The sequence below is a fragment of the Oncorhynchus keta genome, chromosome 21, assembly GCF_023373465.1.
Source record: "Oncorhynchus keta strain PuntledgeMale-10-30-2019 chromosome 21, Oket_V2, whole genome shotgun sequence".
NCBI classification, from domain to species: domain Eukaryota; kingdom Metazoa; phylum Chordata; class Actinopteri; order Salmoniformes; family Salmonidae; genus Oncorhynchus; species Oncorhynchus keta.
Genome location: NC_068441.1, coordinates 27496963 through 27516945, shown reverse-complemented (window position 1 = coordinate 27516945; position 19983 = coordinate 27496963). Strand labels below are relative to the sequence as shown.

The 19983-nt window shown below is 43.4% G+C and overlaps 1 protein-coding gene across 1 annotated transcript in view; it reads right to left on the bottom strand.

Moving 5' to 3' along the window:
- LOC118376147 (RNA-binding motif, single-stranded-interacting protein 2-like) overlaps window positions 1-12292 on the bottom strand; it is a 61767-nt gene extending 49475 nt beyond the window's left edge. Inside the window, exon 1 of the mRNA XM_035762837.2 lies at window positions 12131-12292. Coding sequence (XP_035618730.1) covers window positions 12131-12202 — 72 coding nt within the window. The 5' untranslated portion in view covers window positions 12203-12292. The remainder of the gene's footprint in view (window positions 1-12130) is intronic.
- Between the last annotated feature and the right edge of the window lie 7691 nt (window positions 12293-19983).

The window sequence follows — 19983 nt, the reverse complement described above, 5'->3', positions numbered from 1 at the left end:
ATGTTGAATAAATTTGGCCTGTCCCCGAGGGCCTTCACAGTGTTCTACGGAGCACCATCGAGAGCATACTATCGGGCTGCATCACAGCCTGGTATGGCAGATCCACCGCCTCTGACTGCAAGGCACTACAGAGGGTGGTACGCTCAGCCGAAGGTACCATTGGATGCCTACTGCCTGCCCTCCAGGACACCTACTACAACACCAGGTGTCGCAGGAAGGCCAAGAAAATCATCAGGGACCTCAGCCACCCGAGCCACGGCCTGTTATCTCCGCTTCCATAACCCCTGCTGCTCCCCATTAGACACCCCCCCAACAGACATCTACATTTATCATGCTGAATAGCCACCACTACTTCCCTCTCCTCAACAACACCAGTAGCTGGGCAGAGCCCATCTGAGTGATCCGGGTCAACAGCATCAATGTAACAGTTTGTCTTCCATCCCTCTCCTTGCCCCAACCTAGGCTCACCCCAGGGACCCTCTGAATACATCAACAACTGCCTCCCACGAAGCATCATTACCTATCGCTCCACAAAAGCAGCGGCCCTTGCAGAGAAAGGGAAACAACTACTTCAAGGTCTCAGAGGGAGTGACGTCACCGATTGAAACGCTACTAGCGCGCACCACTAACTACCTAGCCAGTCACACCAGTTACACTTGCAGTAAAATAAAATACTTTATGGATGAAGGCAAACTGGTCAGGACAAGAGACACAACAGTGAGCATTTCAGACATCTTCTGAGCAGTTCAGACACACGAAAAAACACCTGTTGTTGTGTTGAGCATATTGTTTTAGATTCCAACATTTCTACCCAACTCAGATCTTTCTGCATCAAAGAAAGAAACTTGAAAGCCAAAACAGAGCTGGAAATAAGTGCCCTGGTTTGCATTAGGTCTAGTATCCTTTAATGTTGATGATATTTCAAAGGTTTTTGTGGTTTGAAAGTGAAAGTATGAAATAGATTCATTCAAAGGAAAGGCATGCAGGGCCTCACATCCACCAGGCCTCCTGAGGGGATCTTAGGATGAAACACACAGATCTTTCCCTCAAAATACTTCTGCTAAAGTTTATTTTCACGTTGAGTTCTAATACTTAGTCATATATATATTTTTACTTAGTCACTTGAAATGAGACCGTAAATAAATCACCTTAATAATTTCTCCATGTGTATATATTGAAAAGTGTCTTTTTTACAAAGACAGGGCACCATGACTTCTGTATACTTTATTTTATCACAGGTTTTAGAACTTAACACCAGTATACACAGTATTAACACCTTGAAAATGACAACTTCCATTCTATCATCATTCGGTCACGTTAATTGAGCACAAAATTTGGTTGTGAAATACACAAATGTGCACATACAATATAGCAGAATAAAGACATTCGATCCTTGGTTTTGGAATAACCTGCATCCTCGTTTTGTATTTTCCACCAGGAAATTCAGGACAGGACCAAAACAAATTGACCATTCATTATATTTATTTGGGAAAATAATTTAGGTAGTAGGCAGGGGAGGAGGAGCGGATGCATCTGGAGGCACCACAGTAACCAAACCCCTGGTGCCATCTGGTTGGTTAATCACCTCACACACACAAGCTCTTTTTTCACCCCTCAGCTCAGCACGCCCTTTATTTTGTCTTTGTCTTTATATATGCCGGACGCTCGGTTATACAGGAACGGCAGACAGGTAGAGAGGTAGAGAAAGAGGGAGAGAGAGAGAGAAGGGAGAGAGAGGGTGAGATAGAGAAGCAAAAGAGAGCTGGAAAGAAAGTGAGAGAGTGAGGGAGAAGGATGGGAAAGTAGAGAGGAACAGAGGGAGGGTGGGTGATATGTAAGAAATCTCTCCACATGAGATCTTGACATCGTAGTGAACTCCAGGTCCACGACACAGTGTGTGGGTGTGTGTGGGTGTGTGTGACAGCATTCTTCCTACCTCTGTATTAATGAAGAACAGAGGGAACAGAAATCTGTCTGTGCTGAGAATATGTAGTAATGCAGTGTCAACTTCCCATTCTCTGTCTCTCTCTCCGTCCGTCTCTCTCTCTCTGTCTGTCTGTCTGTCTGTCTGTCTGTCTGTCTGTCTGTCTGTCTGTCTGTCTGTCTGTCTGTCTGTCTGTCTGTCTGTCTGTCTGACTCGCTATCAATATTAAATTAAATTCCATTCAAAGGGCTTTGTTGGCATGGGAAATTTATGTTTACATTGTCAAAGCAAACTAAATAGACAATAAACAATAGGGATAAAAACAAGGGAAACTCTCTCTACTCCATTATTTTTCAAATCTCAACATCAATGAACTCAAACTGTCACTGAAAATATAATTTTTTTCTCTCCCCTTGAAGTGCTCATGGCTTGTTCTCATCATCACTCCATCTCTCAATAAATGGATCATAATATATTTGACATACGTAATGGTTCACACTGGTTCAATTCCCTTGGTCCCCCCCATTTCTAACACTGCCCATTGGCTTTCCAGTATCATGACAGTGCTATGGGTTCCTGACAAAAAGAAACAATAACAATGTCCAGAAGGGGAAACTCAATCACTTAATCTCTCAATCACAATACACTTACTCCAGTAACAAAATTATGCCAATTGTATGATAACTGAACATGTTAGTTATTTCAGTTTTAGTGCAATGAAATAGCAGGTACGATTGTCTATAACTGAAAGACAAACTGTCAAAACATGACCATTGCACTGCTAAAGTTAGCATCACCACAGTCTGTGGTATTTATTCTGTCCTGCATATATATATATATATATATATATATATATATATATATATATATATATATATATATATATATATATATATTACACTGCAAATATATTAATATAAAATCAGTAATTCAATTATGTGAGTTTTCCCTGTTGTGTTGTGTTTTTACTAGGGATGTACTTTAAATCGGTGAACATATCGGACTCGGCAGTTATTAGCTAAAAATGCCAACATCGGTATCGGCCCGATGAGGCAGGGCTTGAAAACTATTACGGACTACAAAGGGAAACCCAGACGTGAGACAATGAAGCCAGTCTACCAGACGAGCTAAATGCGCTTTATGCTCACTTCAAGGCAAGCAACACTGAAGCATGCACGAGAACACCAGCTGTTCTGGATGACTGTGTGATAACGCTCTCAGTAGCCGATGTGAACAAAACCTTTAAACAGGTCAACATTCACAAAGCCGCTGGGCCAGACGGATTACCAGGAAGTGTACTCAAAGCATGCGTGGACAAACTGTTAAGTGTCTTCACTGACATTTTCAACCTGTCCCTGACCGAGTCCGTAATACCCACATGAAATCTCGCGTCTTGTGACGGCCGGCCGCCCAACAACCTGCCCGCTTGACCCTATCCCCTCCTCTCTTCTCCAGACCATTTCCGGAGACCTTCTCCCCTACCTCACCTCGCTCATCAACTCATCCCTGACCGCTGGCTACGTCCCTTCCGTCCTCAAGAGAGCGAGAGTTGCACCCCTTCTGAAAAAACCTACACTCAATCCCTCCGATGTCAACAACTACAGACCAGTATCCCTTCTTTCTTTTCTCTCCAAAACTCTTGAACGTGCCGTCCTTGGCCAGCTCTCCCGCTATCTCTCTCTGAATGACCTTCTTGATCCAAATCAGTCAGGTTTCAAGACTAGTCATTCAACTGAGACTGCTCTTCTCTGTATCACGGAGGCGCTCCGCACTGCTAAAGCTAACTCTCTCTCCTCTGCTCTCATCCTTCTAGACCTATCGGCTGCCTTCGATACTGTGAACCATCAGATCCTCCTCTCCACCCTCTCCGAGTTGGGCATCTCCGGCGCGGCCCACGCTTGGATTGCGTCCTACCTGACGGGTCGCTCCTACCAGGTGGCGTGGCGAGAATCTGTCTCCTCACCACGCGCTCTCACCACTGGTGTCCCCCAGGGCTCTGTTCTAGGCCCTCTCCTATTCTCGCTATACACCAAGTCACTTGGCTCTGTCATAACCTCACATGGTCTCTCCTATCATTGCTATGCAGACGACACACAATTAATCTTCTCCTTTCCCCCTTCTGATGACCAGGTGGCAAATCGCATCTCTGCATGTCTGGCAGACATATCAGTGTGGATGACGGATCACCACCTCAAGCTGAACCTCGGCAAGACGGAGCTGCTCTTCCTCCCGGGGAAGGACTGCCCGTTCCATGATCTCGCCATCTCGGTTGACAACTCCATTGTGTCCTCCTCCCAGAGCGCTAAGAACCTTGGCGTGATCCTGGACAACACCCTGTCGTTCTCAACTAACATCAAGGCGGTGGCCCGTTCCTGTAGGTTCATGCTCTACAACATCCGCAGAGTACGACCCTGCCTCACACAGGAAGCGGCGCAGGTCCTAATCCAGGCACTTGTCATCTCCCGTCTGGACTACTGCAACTCGCTGTTGGCTGGGCTCCCTGCCTGTGCCATTAAACCCCTACAACTCATCCAGAACGCCGCAGCCCGTCTGGTGTTCAACCTTCCCAAGTTCTCTCACGTCACCCCGCTCCTCCGCTCTCTCCACTGGCTTCCAGTTGAAGCTCGCATCCGCTACAAGACCATGGTGCTTGCCTACGGAGCTGTGAGGGGAACAGCACCTCAGTACCTCCAGGCTCTGATCAGGCCCTACACCCAAACAAGGGCACTGCGTTCATCCACCTCTGGCCTGCTCGCCTCCCTACCACTGAGGAAGTACAGTTCCCGCTCAGCCCAGTCAAAACTGTTCGCTGCTCTGGCCCCCAATGGTGGAACAAACTCGCTCACGACGCCAGGACAGCGGAGTCAATCACCACCTTCCGGAGACACCTGAAACCCCACCTCTTTAAGGAATACCTAGGATAGGATAAGTAATCCTTCTCACCCCCCTTTAAGATTTAGATGCACTATTGTAAAGTGACTATTCTACTGGATGTCATAAGGTGAATGCACCAATTTGTAAGTCGCTCTGGATAAGAGCGTCTGCTAAATGACTTAAATGTAAATGTAATGTAATGTTTCAAGCAGACCCCCATAGTCCCTGTGCCCAAAGAAGCAAAGGTAACATGCCTAAATGGTTACCGCCCTGTGGCACTCACGTCGGTAGCAATGAAGTGCTATGAAATGCTGGTCATGGCTCACATCAACAGCATCCTCCCAGACACCCTAGACCCACTCCAATTCGCATATCGCCCCAATAGATCCACAGATGACGCAATCTCAATTGCACTCCACACTGCCCTTTCTCACCTGGACAAAAGGAACACCTATGTGAGAATGCTGTTCATTGACTACAGCTCAGCGTTCAACCCCATAGTGCCAACGACGCTCATCACTATGCTAAGGACTCTGGGACTAAATACCTAACTCTGCAACTGGATCCTGGCTGACAGGCCGCCCCCAGGTGGTAAGAGTAGGCAACAACATGTCTGCCACACTGATCCTTAACACTGGGACCCCTCAGGGGGTGTCCTTATTCCCCTCCTCTACTCCCTGTTCACCCACGACCATGTGGCCAAACAGAACTCCAACACCATCATTAAGTTTGCTGACGACACAACAGTGGTAAGCCTGATCACCGAAAACGATGAGATGGTATATTGGGAGGAGGTCAGAGAACTGGCAGTGTGGTGCCAGGACAACAACCTCTCCCTCAATGTGAGCGAGACAAAGGAGCTGATCGTGGACTACAGGAAAAGGCTGAACAGGCCCGCCTTTTAACAAGTTCCTTGGTGTCCACATAACTAACAAACTATCATGGTTCAAACATACCAAGACAGTCATGAAGAGGGCATGACAAAACCTTAGGAGACTGAAAATATTTGGCATGGGCCCCCAGATCCTCAAAAGGTTCTACAGCTGCAGCATCGAGAGTATCCTGACCGGTTGCATCACCTCCTGGTATGGCAACTGCTCGGCATCTGACAGTAAGGCGCTACAGAGGGTAGTGCGAACAGCCCAGTACATCACTGGGGCCAAGCTTGCTGCAATCCAGAACCTACAATTGAAGTCGGAAGTTTACATACACTTAGGTTGGAGTCATTAAAACTAGTTTTTCAACCACTCCACAAATTTCTTGTTAACAAACTATAGTTCAGCAAGTCGGTTAGGATATCTAATTTGTGCATGATACAAGTAACTTTTCCAACAATTGTTTGCAGAAAGATTATTTAACTTATAATTCACTGTATCACAATTCCGGTGGGTCAGAAGTTTATACACACTAAGTTGACTGTGCCTTTAAACAGCTTGGAAAATTCCAGAAAATTATGTCAAGGCTTTAGAAGCTTCCGATAGGCTAATTGACATAATTTGAGTCATTTGGAGGTGTACCTGTGGATGTGTTTCAAGGCCTATCTTCAAACTCAGTGCCTCTTTGCTTGACATCATGGGAAAATCAAAAGAAATCAGCCAAGAACTCCGAAAAAAAATTGTAGACCTCCAAAAGTCTGCTTCATCCTTGGGAGTAATTGAAGCTACCACGTTCATCTGTACAAACAATAGTACGCAAGTATAAACACCATGGGACCATGCAGCCGTCATACCGCTCAGGAAGGAGACGTGTTCTGTCTCCTAGAGATGAACGTACTTTGGTGTGAAAAGTGCAAATAAATCCCAGAACAACATTAAGAGACCTTGTGAAGATGCTGGAGGAAACAGGTACAAAAGTATATATAACCATAGTGAAACGAGTCCTATATTGAGGTAACCTGAAAGGCCACTAAGCAAGGAAGAAGCCACTGCTCCAAAACGGCCATAAAAAAGACAATTGCACATGAGGACAAAGATCATACTTTTTGGAGAAATGTCCTCTGGTCTGATGAAACAAAAATTGTACTGTTTGGCCATAATGACCATAGTTATGTTTGGAGGAAAAAGGGGGATGCTTGCAAGCCGAAGAATACCATCCCAACCGTGAAGCACGGGGGTGGCAGCATCATGTTGTGGGGGTGCTTTGCTGCAGGAGGGACTGGTGCACTTCACAAAATAGATGGCATCATGAGGTAGGAAAATTATGTGGATATATTGAAACAGCATCTCAAGACATCAGTCAGGAAGTTAAAGCTTGGTCGCAAATGGGTCTTCCAAATGGACAATGACCCCAAGCATACTTCCAAAGTTGTGGCAAAATGGCTTAAGGACAACAAAGTCAAGGTATTGGAGTGGCCATCACAAAGCCCTGACCTCAATCCTATAGAACATTTGTGGGCAGGCGTGTGTGAGCAAGAAGGCCTACAAACCTGACTTAGTTAGACCAGCTCTGTCAGGAGGAATGGGCCAAAATTCACCCAAATTATTGTGGGAAGCTTTGGAAGGCTACCCGAAACGTTTAACCCAAGTTAAACAATTTAATTAAAGGCAATGCTACCAAATACTAATTGAGTGTATGTAAACTTCTGACCCATTGGGAATGTGATGAAAGAAATAAAAGCTGAAATAAATCATTCTCTCTACATTTATTCTGACATTTCACAGTCTTAAAATAAAGTGGTGATCCTAACTGACCTAAGACAGGGAATTTTTACTAGGATTAAATGTCAAGAATTGTGGAAAAACTCAGTTTAAATGTACTTGGCTAAGGTGTATGTAAACTTCCGACTTCAACTGTATATAATAGGCGGTGTCAGAGGAAAGCCCATAACATTGTCAGAGACTCCAGTCAGCCAAGTTATAGACTGTTTTCTCTGCTACCCCACGGCAAGAGGTACTGGAGTGCCAAGTATACTGCTGCTACTCTCTGTTTGTTTGTTACCTATGCATAGTCACTTCGCCCCCACCTACATGTACAGATTACCTCAACTAGCATATACCCCTGCACACTGACTCGGTACCGGTGCCCCCTCTATATAGCCTCGATATTGTTATTCTTATTGTGTTACTTATTAGTATGACCTATTTTTAGCCTACTTGGTAAATATTTTCTTCTTCTTGAACTGACTGCTGGTTAAGGGCTTGTAAGTAAGCATTTCACAGTAAAGTCTACACTTGTTGTATTCAGTGCATGTGGCAAATAAAGTTTGATTTGATGTCTAGTTTAACGCCAATGTGCAAAACCGATGTCAAAGCTACCATGCATACCTATATAACATAGGTACATGACGTAATCACGCAACGTAAAATGTTGGGCTACACGTGCAACACAGCATTCCTAACCCTGCCCACACAATGTCTGCTGTGTGGCTCGAGCAGTCATTTGAAAGAGTAAGAACATTTCAGCGAGACAACTCAAAGGAAAAATCCAATAATGGAATTCATTGCCCTTGACAATCAACTATTCTCTGGTGTGGATGATGTTGGCTTTTGTCGACTGGTCGAGCACCGGTACACACTACCAAGTGCACTATTTTTCAGACGTTGCCCTATCGGAGTTACACAGTAATAGGGTCACTGCTATTAGCTTCACGACATGCATACTTTGAAACGCCGTTGGGTCGTTGCGTGTCCAAAAAGATACACATCAAATAACACAATTTGACGTTTAAAAAAAAACAATTCGACCCATTGAATAAGCTTTTAATTTGACACGTTGAATAAACAGTTTTATAATAGAATGTTGTGTGTTCTGAATTTGCACCTGCAAGCCAAGCGCCACTACTATCAGTAGCACTGTCAAAGCTGTACAAAAACGTCTGCAAACAAGCAAACACCAGCCACAAACGATGTGTTTACAATATTGTGTTGGTAATAAAGCATTATTTGTTTGACTGCAACTTCTGGGGTAGCTAGCTAGCTTTAGCTTGGTACCTAGCTAGCACCAATACAACCAGCCTGAAAACAATGACCAGTAGAAACTGCAGTCATTTGCATTATTCTTAGCAATGATTTAGCAATCCTCGTGAGTAAGTATTAGCTAGGTAGCCACTTGTTGTTTGCCTACTGAAATTAAACTTCAGTTCATGAAAATAAATAGTTAGCCAGCTACTTAACCCTGTTGCCCAAAGATAACGTTATAAGCAGCCAGCTTGCTTCATCTGGCTACTGAGGCTCGACCGGACCGGGAAATGTGTTTTGAAGCTAGCCACAATAAGGAATCGGCACAATAGTGGAATTTACGGTTTGCCTTCACAATAAAAGTAACTATTTGAAAGTGATGCAGAAGGTTACAATTGGTGGAATCATGCCATATTTAGACTAGATAATGTTAAACAAGGTCGGAATGTGAGGCAATGAAATGGGATATCAGTCTACTCGGTGACACCCACAGAACACAACTTTGAAGAGTTTATGCAAATATTAGCATTGTAGCTCTTATCGCGGGACTGTGACTGTGTGAAACCACCTTCCCAAGCATGTTGTCTGCATTGACATTCCTATTGCACTGTACAGCTTTACCTAAGGATTGGGGATCAATGAAATGGGGTACCAGTCTACTCATTACCCAATATATTTTTTCCCAATGTCCTCCTCAGAGTTATCAGACTCCAAAACATCCACGCAGTATTGTTTTTCCTCGGGAATAGTGTTCAATACACATAGGTTGACAATAAATGTATTCACAGTTGTTTCAGAGTCCCGCAATAAGAGCTACAATGCTAATGCTCTCTGGGTGTCACTGAGTCGACTGATACCCCATGTCATTGATCCATAATCCATAGGTAACTCTGTACAGTGAAATAAGTACGCCCCCAATTCAATTCTAAAGTATAATACATCCAGTGAGATTTCAACAGATTGTTGTCAAATTAACAAATTATTGTCCTTTGTTGATTTTATATAACAACATTCCAACCTCATTTAGCTTGATCTATTCAATTATGGCATACTTCTACGATTTGTATTCATTTGATTCACTGTCAATGACATACTTTTATTTTGTAGGCTAACTGCAAAGTCCACTCTTGTGGCTAATCCTTATTGTGGCTAGCTTCACATAGATGGATCCACCCACCATTAATCAAATAAGTACAGTCTTATAAATTAGGGTTATTTTTGATGATGACACTTAGCTTTATAGTTAGCTAGCTAATTATAGCTACTGAAACAGATTATGTCGTGTTGCTATGTTTTGGGGGAAGAACATTGTATGCATCCATGAGCCAGCTGGCTTTTTAAAAATTACCAGCACTGTAGGTGCGTGAGACAACTTTACCAGCATCATAGCATACGTATCGATGAATCGTTGTGACATATGAAATACGAGTGATAGTGTAATCAATGTGTAATAACTACGTAAAAAATGTATGAACGTGTTAAATTATTATGTGACGTGCAGTCATATTCAGGTCCTGATTGGTCAACAAGCTTATTTGACATGACAAATAGTGTTATTTGAGACATCAAATAGTGTTATTTGAGACATCAAATAGTGTTATTTGACGTGTATTTTCTTTGACGCGCAAAGACGCAAAACGGCGTTCCATAGAAATCCTGGTTGAGAATGAAACGACTGAAAAAATGAATAATGAAACAGCACAGCAAGTAAGTGAAAGAAAAAGGTTTTGATTATGTTTTACTAGTAATGGGGACATACGGAAATGCCAACAAAATAACGTTTTGGTCAGTGTGGTATATGTGTGTAACCTTTAATTAACTAGACAAGAGCAAAGAACAAATTCTTATTTACAATGCCGGCCTACCCCTGCCAAATCCAGACGAAGCTGGGCCAATTGTGCGCCGCCCTATGGAACTCCCAATCACGGCCGGATGTGATACAGCCTGGAATCGAACCAGGGACGGTAGTGACGCCTCTTGCACTGAGATGCAGTGCCTTAGGCCGCTGCGTCCATGTGTGTGTGTTAACTATTTAACTGTACTAGAACGCTTAAAAGGCCACAAAAAAATGTTTATATCGATTACCGGTATCGTTTTTTTGTTGGCAAGGAAAATATTGGATATCATTATCGGCCAAAAATGTAATATCGGTGCATCACTAGTTTTTACAGTAAAAAGACTATGTGTAAAAGCATGCAGCAGACACATAACCAACCCTAAAATGTGCAGAATTTGAAAAGCTGAGGAGATACAGTGGGGTCCGAAATGCTTGACACCCTTGATAAAGATGAGCAATAACTGAAATAATTGAAATACTCAGCTATATTGCATGCTCAAAATAATACAATAAAACAATTTGTATCAAAGATCATACCCCCAAGACATGCTAAACTCTCCCCATTACCAATAACAGGGAGATTAGCGTGTCTTGGGGGTATGATCTTTGACCCTCTGTAACGGTAACATCCACATTAATGTAGATGTGTTTAGAAACATATTCTATTCTTATTTACAATAAAAGTAACTCCAAAATGACACAATACATTATTTACCCTTAATTTCTATTGGGCACAAAATAATCTGAAACACAACCAAAACAAATTTCAAATGCATCCAACAAGCTTGTAGAGTCACACGCTTGTTGGATTTTTATATTACAACGGTTAATAATGTCAAAACCCTGACATGATTTGTAAAGTTTCAGTTGCAGATTGATTATTGTTGGCTACAACGACTCAGTATTATAAATGTAATATAACTGTCATTTTGCTACTCATAATATGGGAAAAGTAATCATCGTCACAATGGTGGGGTTTTTCAAGGGGTGGGGCATCTGTGCCTTTCATTTAAAAAAAAGAAAAATACTTTGCCAAACTAACGCGGCTGCGTAGACAATGGATACTTGATTTTACACTATTGATATCACTGTTCATTGACAACCATGCTGAAAATGAGACTGAAATCAGTTAAGGCTACACTGAATAACACATTCTCCTTCTCCCTCTTCTGCTCCCCGCCCCCACCTATTCGGATTCACAATTATGCACATTCGCTCAACACTGTCCCAATACGGTACAGTTACTCATAAAAGTTTGTATCCACTATTGACCTTTTCTGACTGAACATAATCACATCGACATCCTTTCTCTCTACGGTGTAACTCCCATATATGAAATAAAAAATACATATTAAGGATGCATAGATGCCCAGACCATCGAAAGCCGTTTTTACACATACCACTGTGCGGGTGCAGAATAGTGAGCAGCAATTTTCTCTACAAAGACTTAAGTTTATTTTGTAGACTTTGTTTTTCAAGGACACTGTATAAACTACTGTCATGCTCTACATAGGTTTCTATTGCGACTGATACGGGTGCGTAATGCCCTACTGGGTGATCGAGAGCGCAAGAAAAACAGAAAATCCTGAAAGGGTTTACCTTTTTGCTGTTTCTGCTGTTATAGCCGATGTATGGATTGAAGTCTGCCCTTGGCGGAACGGAGAGTAGCATTTTCTCGGCTCTATGTCCAGTGCTGCGAGTACAGCCCAGGCTGCCAGCTGACGTCAGCAGCTTGGGAAGCTTGGGAGCGATGCAAGTCCCGCTGCCGCCAATGCTGCTGCCGCGGCCAAGCGGTGCTTTTTCACACGTCTGGGTCCTAGCGCGCCAATTCCAACCGAGCCTATGGAACGGTTACTGATAAACGAAACATAAGATGGAACGGTTACTGAATGAACGAAACATAACGAATGTAGGGCTATGTTGGGGAAGCTACTCTGAAAATATAGTTTAGGGCTAAGTACAAGGTGCATAGGCGCAGGATGGAGGGGTGCTGATGGTGCTGCAGCACCCCCTGATAAATCAGAGAAAAAAAGTATAATATATATTTTTTAAACCCCACCAAATTAGTGCACTAGGCCTTTATTACTCCTGTATGAACAGTGCAAAATACTGGTCAGCAGAGCAGAGAAGAATAAGACAGCACCACCACCCCTAAACATCTTCCCGCAGCCGTTTGCCAGGGCAATTCAGAAAGCTGATTGAGGACCTTATTACTGATGAATATGTTTTTTTATGATCTTCTTCCTGCTTGCATTTTGTATTTATCTTTTGATGTGTCTATTTTCTGTAATTTATGTAATTCAGGGCTCATCTGTAAAAGAGACATTGACCTCAGTATAACACCCCTTTTAAAATAAAGGTTAAATAAAATACAAAAAATATGCTTGCATGTGTGTATGAGTGCATGCATAGCCTAGTGTGTGTGAGCGAGCGAGAGTGTGTCACTGTGTCTGTGTCTCAGAGATATAGGCTAAGTCTGTCTGCCTGACTGCTGTTGGGTTGGAGCGTACCACTGACTGGCTGCAGATGGGGACTCACAACACAAGTGACATTGTTGCACTCAGAAAAACCCCGGTCTGGCACAGCTAGTCGTTTTGACGATGCTAACATTGTTTGGACAGCAACAGGCCCGTCGCTAAGCAACCCACTCCTATCCCAGGGTTTCGACTCGTAAATCCAAACTGATTACCTCTAAGGTGCCCAAGTATTGTCTGTGTTTGTATTGTGTATATGTGTGTGAGTTTATGAAAGTGTGTGCACAAGTGAGAGATACAACGCAGAACAAATAAAATACATACAATGCATAATATACATAATGTAATTCAATACAAATACAAAATATATAGAAATGTCTATCTCTTCACAGTACTTGTCGTGCCATAAAGTGTTCTTTTATTTGTTTTTTAATCTAGTTTAATTGCTAGCTTGAGTTTCCTGGGGTGGCAGAGTTCCATTTAGTCATGGCTTTATTTAATACAGTGTTCCCCAGCCTTTGTTCTGGACCTGGGGACTGTGAAGAGACCTCTGGCTGCATGTCTTGTGTGGTACTGAGGAGTATCCGAACTGTGTGCTAACTGCTTGAACAGTTCGGTACCTTTAATCCATCAACACCTCGCACAAAGACCAATAGTGATGCAGTCAATCTCTTCTCAACTTTGAGCCAGGAGAGACTGACATTCATACTACTGACATTTGCTCTCCGTGTACATCTAAGTGCAATACCTGCTGCTCTGTTCTGGATCAACTGTAATTTTCCTATGTCCTTCTTTGCCACACATGACCACACAACTAGGCAGTAGTCCAGGTGCGACAAAACAAGGGCCTGTAGAATCTGCCTGGTGGATTTAGATGTGAAGAAAGTTGAGCAGCACCTTATCATGAACTGACTTCTTCCTAATTTAGCAACCATTGAGTCTATATGTTTTGACCATGACAGCTTGCTATCTAGGGTTATACCCAGCAGTCTCCCCAGCTTGTTCAATCGCCACATTATTCAGTAATAGATCTAGATAACGTTTAGGGTTGAGTAAGTGCTATTTAGCACCAGCCTACTGCTAGTTACCCGTTGTAAAACTGACTGGAGCACTATGTTAAGGGTGCCAGTTACGTATTTTACTGTCATAGCTGATTTGTACCCGTTGAGTCGCATCAGCGTACAGTGCGTTGCAGTGCATGTCTTTCATTATTTGGTCCGTTATACATGACATGAAGGCTCAGGGTTTGTTGTTTGATGTCATGCCTAAGTTTGCTAATCTTGTCAACAAAAAAAAGGGATTCATGTGGTTGGCAATATCAAAGGGGTTTGTTATGAACAATAGTGATGTGCGGGTTGACTCATAACCCACAGTTCCCACGGTTATATCTGCGGGCCGGACGGGTTTAGGGTCATTAAATAAAGAAAAACAATACCTTCAAAAATCCATAAATGTATCATTCTTGTGCAATTCATATAGGCCACATTGATGCATAAAGCCTAAGCTTTAGGGCTTAACTGTATGTGCGCAAATAACCAACACAGCCAATAGCCAAACAATGCTTTTGGGAATGGGCATTGGGAATCCACAGAGGCAAAAGGGAAATTGTCGAATTTGAATTAAATAATACAAAAGTTGCGAAAGCAGAGTTAACAATAAAGAGAAGGGAGAGCCAGAAAAGTAATGTTTGGAAAATATTTGGTGAAGTGATAAAAGCAGCTCTGGCTATGTTATGTTTGATCTGTATTTTACCTTTATTTAACTAGGCAAGTCAGTAAAGAACAAATGCTTATGTACAATGACGGCCTACACTGGCCAAACCGTGTGCCGCTGTCACGCCCTGACCTTAGAGAGCCTTTTTATTTCTCTATTTGGTTAGGTCAGGGTGTGATTTGGGTGGGCATTCTATGTTTTCTGTTTCTTTGTTTTTGGCAGAGTGTGGTTCCCAATCAGAGGCAGCTGTCTATCGTTGTCTCTGAGTGGGGATCATACTTAGGCAGCCTTTTTTCCCCACATTTAGGTTAGGTGATTTTGTCTTTGTTTGTTGAATGTGCACTCCGAAGCTTTATGTTCGTTGTGTTGTTTATTGTTGTTTTGGTGGAACATTTAATAAAGAAAATGTACGCCTACCACACTGCACCTTGATCCAGTCATTCTACCACTAACGACGGACATAACAGAAGATCCCACCAAAAACGGACCAAGCAGGGTGGCTAGGAGGAGTGGACATGGGAGGACATCCTGGACGGCAAAGGATCCTGGACGTGGGAGGATATCCTGGCCGGAAGGGATCGCCTCCCATGGGAACAGGTGGAAACAGCGAGGGAGGAATGGTGACGAGACCAGGAGTCACGGCAACGAGGGAAGAGAGGCAGCTCCAAAACAAGTTTTGGGAGGGGGCACAAGGGGAGATTGGCGGAGTCAGGGTTTAGACATGAGCCAACTCCCCGTGCTTACCGTGGGGAGAGTGTGACGGGTCAGGCACGTGTTATGCGGTGATGCACACTGTGTCTCCAGTGCTCATTCACAGCCCGGTCGCTCTATGCCTGCTCCTCGCATTTGCCGTGCTAGAGTGGGCATTCAGCCAGGACGGATTGTGTCGGCTCAGCGCTCCTGGTCTCTGGTGCGCTTTCAAAGCCCAGTGCTTCCTGTGCCTGCACCCCGCATTTGCCGGGCGAAACTAAGCATCCAGCCAGGATGGTTTGTGCCAGCTCTACACTCGAGACCTCCAGTGCACCTCCATGGCCCAGTGTATCCGGTGACTGCTCCACGCACCAGGCTTCCAGTGCATCTCCCCAGTCCGGTGAGACCTGTTCCGGTTCCACGTGCCAGGCCTCCAGTGTGTCTCCCCAGCCTGGTAAGCCCTGTGGCAACTCCACGCATCAGGCTTCTAGTACGTCTCCTCAGTCCAGTGAGACCTGTTCTGGCTCCATGTACGAAGCCTCCAGTGATGATCCATGGCTCGAGCCTCCAGTGATGATACATGGCCCGGAGCCTGCAGTGATGATCCATGGCACGAAGCCTCCAGTGATGATCCATGGCTCGAGCCTCCAGTGATGATACATGGCCCGGAGCCTGCAGGGATGAACCATGGCACGAAGCATGCAGTGATGATCCAGGGAAAGGAGCCTCCAGCGATGGTCCCCAGTCTGGAGCCTGCAGCGACGGTCCCCAGTCCGGAGTCTCCAGCGACGGTCCCCAGTCCAGAGCCTCCAGTGACGGTCCTCTATGTATTCTGTTTCTTTGTTTTTGGCCGAGTGTGGTTCCCAATCAGAGGCAGCTGTCTATCGTTGTCTCTGATTGGGGATCATACTTAGGCAGCCCTTTTTCCCACATTTAGGTTGTGGGATCTTGTCTTTGTTTGTTGAATGTGTTGCACTCCGAAGCTTTACGTTCATTGGGTTCATTTATTGTCTTTTTGGTGGAACATTTAATAAAGAAAATGTACACCTACCATGCTGCACCTTGGTCCGGTCATTCTACCACTAACGACGGATGTAACAGCTGCCCTATGGTACTCCCAATTACAACCGGTTGTGATACAGCCTGGAATCAAACCTGGGTCTGTAGTAATGCCTCTAGCACTGAGATGCAGTGCCTTAGACCACTGCGCCAGTCGGGAGCCCTTGTGAGGTGCTGTACAAATTTGACAGTCACAAGACGGGACTTCAAATAGGCCCATGGCATGTCAAGGGAACTGTAGCCTACTGTCTAGATGGATTAAATGGAAACTGAAATCTGGACACTGACTGTAGGTGTATAACCTCTCACATAGCCTTAATAATATCTCCTGCAGAATTAAGAATTTCTGATACACAATGTATCTTTGTTCCATGGTATAGTTTCTTCTTCTTTTTGTTAAGTTACATGATTTCTCAATTTACTGTATGTTTGCCAATCTGCTGTGTTCTCAGACTTATTTGCTATTCCCTTTGCCTCATCACTCTCAGCCATACAGTTTTTCAATTCATCGTCTATCAATGGGGATTTGGCAGTTCTAACAGTCAGTTTCTTGATGGGCGCAAAAGGCACATGACAGCCTGCTTGGAGTTTGACAAAAGGCACATAGACTCTCTGTCACGCCCTGACCTGAGTTATCTCTGTTTTCGTTATTATTTTGATTAGGTCAGGGTGTGATGAGGGTGGGTAGGCTTGTTTTGTCTTGTCTAGGGTTTTTGTATGTCTAGGTATTTTGTACGTCTAGGTAATTGTATGTCTATGGTGGCCTGAATTGGTTCCCAATCAGAGGCAGCTATTTATCGTTGACTCTGATTGGGGATGCTATTTAGGTTAACATTTTCCCTTTTGGTTTTGTGGGTTCTTGTATATGTGTAGTTGCCTGTCAGCTCTCGTTTTGTATAGCTTCACGTTCATTTTGTTCAGTGTTCTTTCTTCATTAAAACCTCTCTGGGATAGGAGGGACGGTAGCGTCCCACTTGGCCAATAGCCATGGAAAATCCAGAAATCCCACATGTAAGATACCAAATTAAAGCTACACTCGTTGTGAATCCAGCCAACATGTCAGATTTCAAAAAAGGCTTTTCGGCGAAAGCATAAGATGCTTTATGATGATAGCACAACAGTAAACAATGAGAGATAGTATATTTCACCTCTGCAGGCGCGATACAAAACACTGAAATAACATATAAATCATGCCTTACCTTTGACAAGCTTCTTTTTTTGGCACTCCAATATATCCCATAAACATCACAAATGGTCCTTTAGTTCGATTAATTCCGTCCATATATATCCAAAATGTCCATTTATTTGGCGCGTTTGATCCAGAAAAACACTGGTTCCAACTTGACCAACGTCACTACAAAATACCTCAAGTTACAAACTACTTTTGTAATACAACTTGAGGTATTTTTAAACACAAATAATCGATAACATTGAAGACGGGATGATCTGTGTTCAATACAGGAAGACAACCAAACTCAAGCATGCTTTCTGGTCTTGCGCAACTATCAAACAGTACACATGACGTGACACTTGTTCAAGATGGCCGTACTCCTTCATTAAACAAAGGAATAACCTCAACCAATTTCTGGTTGAGACTGGTGACATCCAGTGGAAGCCATAGGAACTGCAAAACAGTCCCTTAGAAATCTGGTTTCCCAATGAAATCTCATTGAATAGACAGTGATCTCAAAAGAAAAATCTGAATGGTTTGTCCTCTGGGTTTTACCTGCTACATAAGTTTTGTTATACTCACAGACATGATTCAAACAGTTTTAGAAACTTCAGAGTGTTTTCTATCCAAATCTACTAATAATATGCATATCTTATATTCTGGGAATGAGTAGCAGGAAGTTGAATTTGGACATGCTATTCATCCAAAAGTGAAAATGCTGCCTGCCAACAGCCATGAACTATCTTTATTTATTCAAACTTATTCATTTGAATAACCTCTTTTACTTATTATGTGACTTCACAATTTAGAAAGGGATTCTATTTAAAATAATTTACACTTTATCGCTTCTGACAACAATTCAACTCAAGCAGAATAACCCCCCTTGCATGCAGGGAGAACCCCATATCCCCCATACATCTATACGCCAAGCTCAAAGCAACACTTTTGTGGGAATAAACAGTGTGCACCAACCTTAAAGGAGGAGGAAAGGAGGGAAGGAGCTTGTGGCGTCGCTGTGAATGGCAGTAGTACAGGGTTCAGGGGGTTCATGTGTGTCTGTGTGTGAGGGGGTGGGAAGGGGTTAGGGGGTTGAGTCATTGAGACTGTCATCAAGATCAGAATGTGGACAGAGCAATAGGAGAAAGAGCAGAGAAGCGGTCATAACACAGGCACCTTGGCTACAGAGTGAGAGAAAGAGGGAAGCCAAAAGAGAGGATAAAGGGACAGAGAAAACGGGGGATATTATGGAGAAAAGGTGGAGAGGGAAGAAACTGGTAGAGAAGCAGAAAAAAAGAGCCACATTTGAATTGATCAGAAATTGAGTCTAGACACAGATGCAGAGAGAAACTTTCATAGACTGAGACAGCGTGTGTATTGGTTTCTCCAGATGAAAGTGATCATCTCCAGAAGAGACCACACACACAAACACAGACAACATCAGTCAGTCAGTTCTGTTCCTGAGGGCTGGAATGTGTTTGTCAGAGTGTGTGAAAGAGGAGGATTGGGGCTTTGTAGAGGGTTAAAGGGAAGGTGGGTAATTGGTGCACAAGCCCCCCTTAGCCTTAACAGATTAAAGACAATACTCATATGGGCATTGTTGATTATATGGTTGTGTGTGTGTGTGTGTGTGTGTGTGTGTGTGTGTGTATGGGAGATGGGAGATGAGTTTGTGAGTCGTGCCTCAATAACAGAACACAGTATCTTGTTGCTCATTTAGGCACCAAATATATGTTTAGGAGGACCTAAAAAAAATGGTTGTTCTCAGAATACATGATAGTGATTTATATGTCGAATGAAGACAGAGATGGCATTATGTCTGCACCAGCAGTGGGAACACAACCAACCAGACTTGACTGGAACCACCAGTCTTCCACAAGCAGTGTTTTACAGCTTTAAGAATGCTTTGTGTATGGTGTGGAAGGAACTACAGTTGAAGTCGGAAGTTTACATGCACTTAGGTTGGAGTCATTAAAACTTGTTTTTCAACCACTCCACAAATTTCTTGTTAACAAACTATAGTTTTGGCAAGTTGGTTAGGACATCTACTTTGTGCATGGCAGAAGTCATTTTTCCAACCATTGTTTGCAGACTGATTATTTCACTTATAATTCACTGTATCACAATTACAGTGGGTCAGAAGATTACATACACTAAGTTGACTATGCCTTTAAACAGCTTGAAAAATTCCAGAAAATTAAGTAATGTCTTTAGAAACTTCTGATAGGCTAATTGACATCATTTGAGTCAATTGGAGGGGTACCTGTGGATGTATTTCAAGGCCTACCTTCAAGCTCAGTGCCTCTTTGCTTGACATCATGGGAAAATCAAAAGAAATCAGCCAAGAC